General features: G+C 38.0%; 1 protein-coding gene across 1 annotated transcript; it reads right to left on the bottom strand.

Moving 5' to 3' along the window:
- Positions 1-2,778: 2,778 nt before the first annotated feature.
- On the bottom strand, positions 2,779-3,756 carry LOC102005250 (olfactory receptor 51L1-like). The gene has a single exon (XM_005380492.1). It carries the CDS (start codon positions 3,754-3,756, stop codon positions 2,779-2,781), a length of 978 nt encoding a protein of 325 aa, XP_005380549.1.
- Positions 3,757-3,981: the final 225 nt, after the last annotated feature.

Below are 3,981 nucleotides of genomic sequence, written 5' to 3' on the forward strand. Positions count from 1 at the left end.
TTCCAACCATTCTCTTTTCTTTTAATCACTTTCCCTTCCTTCCTCTCCCCCAGTCTTGTCCCACTTCCCATTTGAACAAATTCTTCCTACTTCCCAGTATCTAGTGTCCATTTGCTCCTTATTTGCATTTTCATATCTCTTGTTGCCTTGAGAATCTTCCCCTTAACTGTCACCTTTGGAGGTTAGATTACGAGACAGCTTGGGGCAGACTTGGTTGAGATCCACGTAAATCTGACTGGTGCATTTGACCGAACTACAACTTGAATTTTGTATTCTTCTCTAGTAATGAGACGTTATCTGGGATTATTTCTTTGAATAAGCTTTCTTCTTTGTCAAGTGTTTGAACATTCATAACCCGATTATTTGCTCCTATAATATTGTCCCTAATTTGCATAAGCTTTTTTTATATTATTTCTTTTTTTCTTCCACAATTGTGCTTTTGCAAAGAACCTGTGTTCTTATTCACTAATTTGTTCCTGTTTGACTTATTCTGTTATCGATGACTTCAACTGCGTTTTTAGTTTTGCTCAGAGTGCTTCAGCTCAAAGATTTCTGCTTAATTTTTTTTAAAAGTACTTTCCTCCTTGTATTAAAATTTTGGTTAAGGGACTGAAATATGTTTCTGTGTTTTTTTAAAGCTCTGAATATCCTCACAGAAGATGTTTAAAATTGTGTGTCTAAGAACTAACCTCTACTGATTACTACCTATCAATTCCTGGAAACCTACGTTGAGTATTACTTATGATTATGTTTTCCTGAAAGGCATTGTTGGTTACTGGCAATTTAATAATCTTCCAGGAGTTGAAGGATTAAGAATTTATTTTGGGAGTAAGTACTATTAAATATTTATCTGGCTTTGATTGGGCCGATATGTCTAGAAATTCTAAGCAGGTTACATATTCTTTCTGTATCCCAGGACCACACTGATTATTCAGCACTGGCTAGGTTCCATGTTAAGGTTTTCTGAGAGTTTGTCATTGGTGTGTTACCACTCCTAGTGCAAGAGAGAGATCTGAATCCAGGTTGACACAAGTGCATTGTTGTTATATTGCTCAAAATGAACTGGGGATGTAACTAGAGAGAATAGTTCATTCTTACCAGCCCCTTCCTGGGGCCAGAGTACCCTTAGATACCTTGTACACAGTTAGGAGTCTGGGATCAGGCATTGAAAGATTCCGCTTGGCTCTTGTATGTGAAATTTACATCCAAATTAATTTTCATTTATTCAATGATTGATTTATTTCACCATGAATTATACATATAGTGTTAAGTGAGTGACACTTTTATAACAAGGAAAAGCGCTAATTCTTTTGTTGTTGTTGTTGTTGTCTTTTTGAGACAGAGTTTTGCTATGCAGTTCAGATTGTACTTCAGCTCACTTTGTAGCCCAGGCTGGTCTTAAACTCAAAACGATCCTCCTGCTTCGGCCTCCTGAGTACTGGGATTACATGCATGTGCCACTATGCCTGGTTAAAAGTGCTAATTCTCACAGGTCTTGTTACTCATCATAAAAATGAACGTCAAGACTCATTGGTATTATTAAGACTTCTGTAAATATTAGGAGCTATAAAGCATTTTTACATTTTTTTTTCTTTCTAGTTTTCTTTGAGCCAGTATGAACAAATGAACTAATTTTTTTATATTTTCTTTACAAAGATTATAATACATGTATGACTATATGCAACATAATTTCAGAATTACAAGGACATATCAAACCAAAGATATATAAAAAGTAGGGAATTAGAGCTTTTGTGACATTAAGGGTACAAAATGACAGAAAGGAAGGAACTGAGGGAAGGAAAAGGAAAGGAAAAAGACACTCAGGTATACTATGTACGTGTTCCCATTCCCCATGAGGAATATAATCATTGTACAGTATCAATGTGTACTAGTAAAAATTAAAAACTGAAAAATGGTGAGAGCTTTGTATTTTAAAACTTACATAAAAATTAAAAGTTCTCCATTATCTGTTTCCTGCTGTTGCACACTTGTATGTCATTATGTCTCAATAAGCTACAGTTTCATATTAACATCAGTATGTTAAATAATATACATGAAGACATATTTAAGATCATGGGTTACAGTTACATTTACACTCTAAATATCTACAAATTTTAGAAAATGAAGTCTCAGTTTCCTATAATATAAGAATTGTTTTAAAAACACACAAATTAAACAAAATAATCCCTCCCCAAACAGAAGATGTTTCTAAAATACCTGAAGCAATTATATCTGTTCAGGTAGAGAGCATCCTGGATATAAATATTAGAAGGCGATTCTGATGTAGCATCATGGTTCACTGAATCTGCTCTTAGTCAAAATATAATTTTCTGTCAAAATAAAATGTTACCATCCTCAAGAAAGCTAAAAAAAAAACCCATTTATAAACACCACAATTAAATAACTAAAAGGCATAGGATTCTGTATTAAATGTTACAGAATGTCAAGAAGAAAATAAATAAAATATAGCAAATACAGGCTTAGCTATTCATGGAAAACTTCACAGATAAATAACATTGACTAAAGTTTGGGGGTAGAGGTAGGAGAAACAAATGGAAACTATTTGCAACACACACCTTTGCAATGCACTAAGGCATATACGGATATTATGAAGCATTTGTAAAGTCCAGCTACTCTATCCCACTAGACATAAACTTCCATGATGCTCTTTGGATTCTATTTTATTCTCTTACAGAAACTTTTCTGGCTACTTTTGCTCCAACGTATCTGGTGCACATATTTAATCATAGTTCAACATCAACTGTAGTGAGGAATTTGCTATTTTCTTGAGGACATGGCTATCACAACAGAACTACTTTTGGGGTGAAATAGTAGGTGGAGGAGCCCTTGGCGGATCTGCTCGGTTTTCACACTGTAGATGACTGGGTTGAGCACTGGTGGAACCATTAAGTAGATATGAGCCATGAAGATGTGGATGAGGGGAGAGGAATGCTTGGCAAAACGATGGACAATAGACAAGCCTATCATAGGCACATACAGAATGAGCACAGCGCAGATGTGGGAGGCACAGGTATTGAGCGCCTTTAGTCTCCCCTCACGGGATGCAATTTTTAACACAGAATGAAGGATGAAGGCATAAGACACTAAAATGCCCAGAGAGTCCAGGCCCCATAGCATAACAATCAAAACCAGCCCATATATAACATTAAATTTAGTGTCAGCACAGGCAAGGCGGATCATGTCCTGGTGCAGGCAATAGGAGTGAGAAAGGACATGGGAATGGCAAAAGGTGAAGAAAGCCAAACGAACCAGAACTGGGATGAGTGCAATAGCGCTCCTGAGCAGGGCTGCAATCCCAATCTTGGCAATCAGCGTTGGGGTGAGAATGGTAGCATATCGCAGTGGGTGGCAGATAGCTACATATCGGTCCAGGGCCATGGCCAAGAGCACAGATGATTCAGTGAGGGAGAAGGTATGAATCAGAAACATTTGGACCACACAGACGTTGAACTGGATCTCCCTAGAAATGGACCACAGCACCCTGAAAAGTGTTATCATCGGGGACAGGGACATGCCCATGTCTGTGAGAGACAGCATGGCCAGGAAGTAGTACATGGGCTCATGCAGCCTGGGGTCTGTCCGCACAATGTGCAGGATGCCGCAGTTGCCCATCACTCCAACAAGGTAGAGGAGACAGAAGGGGACGGAGATCCAGTGGTGAAATTCTTCATAGCCAGGGATACCTGTGAGATAGAATGTGGAGGACAGGGCACTGCTGGCATTTGAGGTTGCCATGGGGATCACTGTTCAATCACAGTCCAATTTCACAGTCACTCTCCAATGCAGAGAACATTTGATAAGTCCAAGATCTGTATCATGAAATGAGTGAGATAAACAAGTAACTATTAGGAAGTAGAGTGAAGTTTTTCAAATGGGAAGTAGAACAAGTGATTTAGGGAGGGGAGAGGAAGGGAAGGATAAGGGGATTTTTACAAAGAGTGGGTTAAAAATATTAGAAAT

The sequence above is a fragment of the Chinchilla lanigera genome, unplaced genomic scaffold, assembly GCF_000276665.1.
Source record: "Chinchilla lanigera isolate Chin_1 unplaced genomic scaffold, ChiLan1.0 scaffold00013, whole genome shotgun sequence".
Lineage (NCBI taxonomy): Eukaryota > Metazoa > Chordata > Mammalia > Rodentia > Chinchillidae > Chinchilla > Chinchilla lanigera.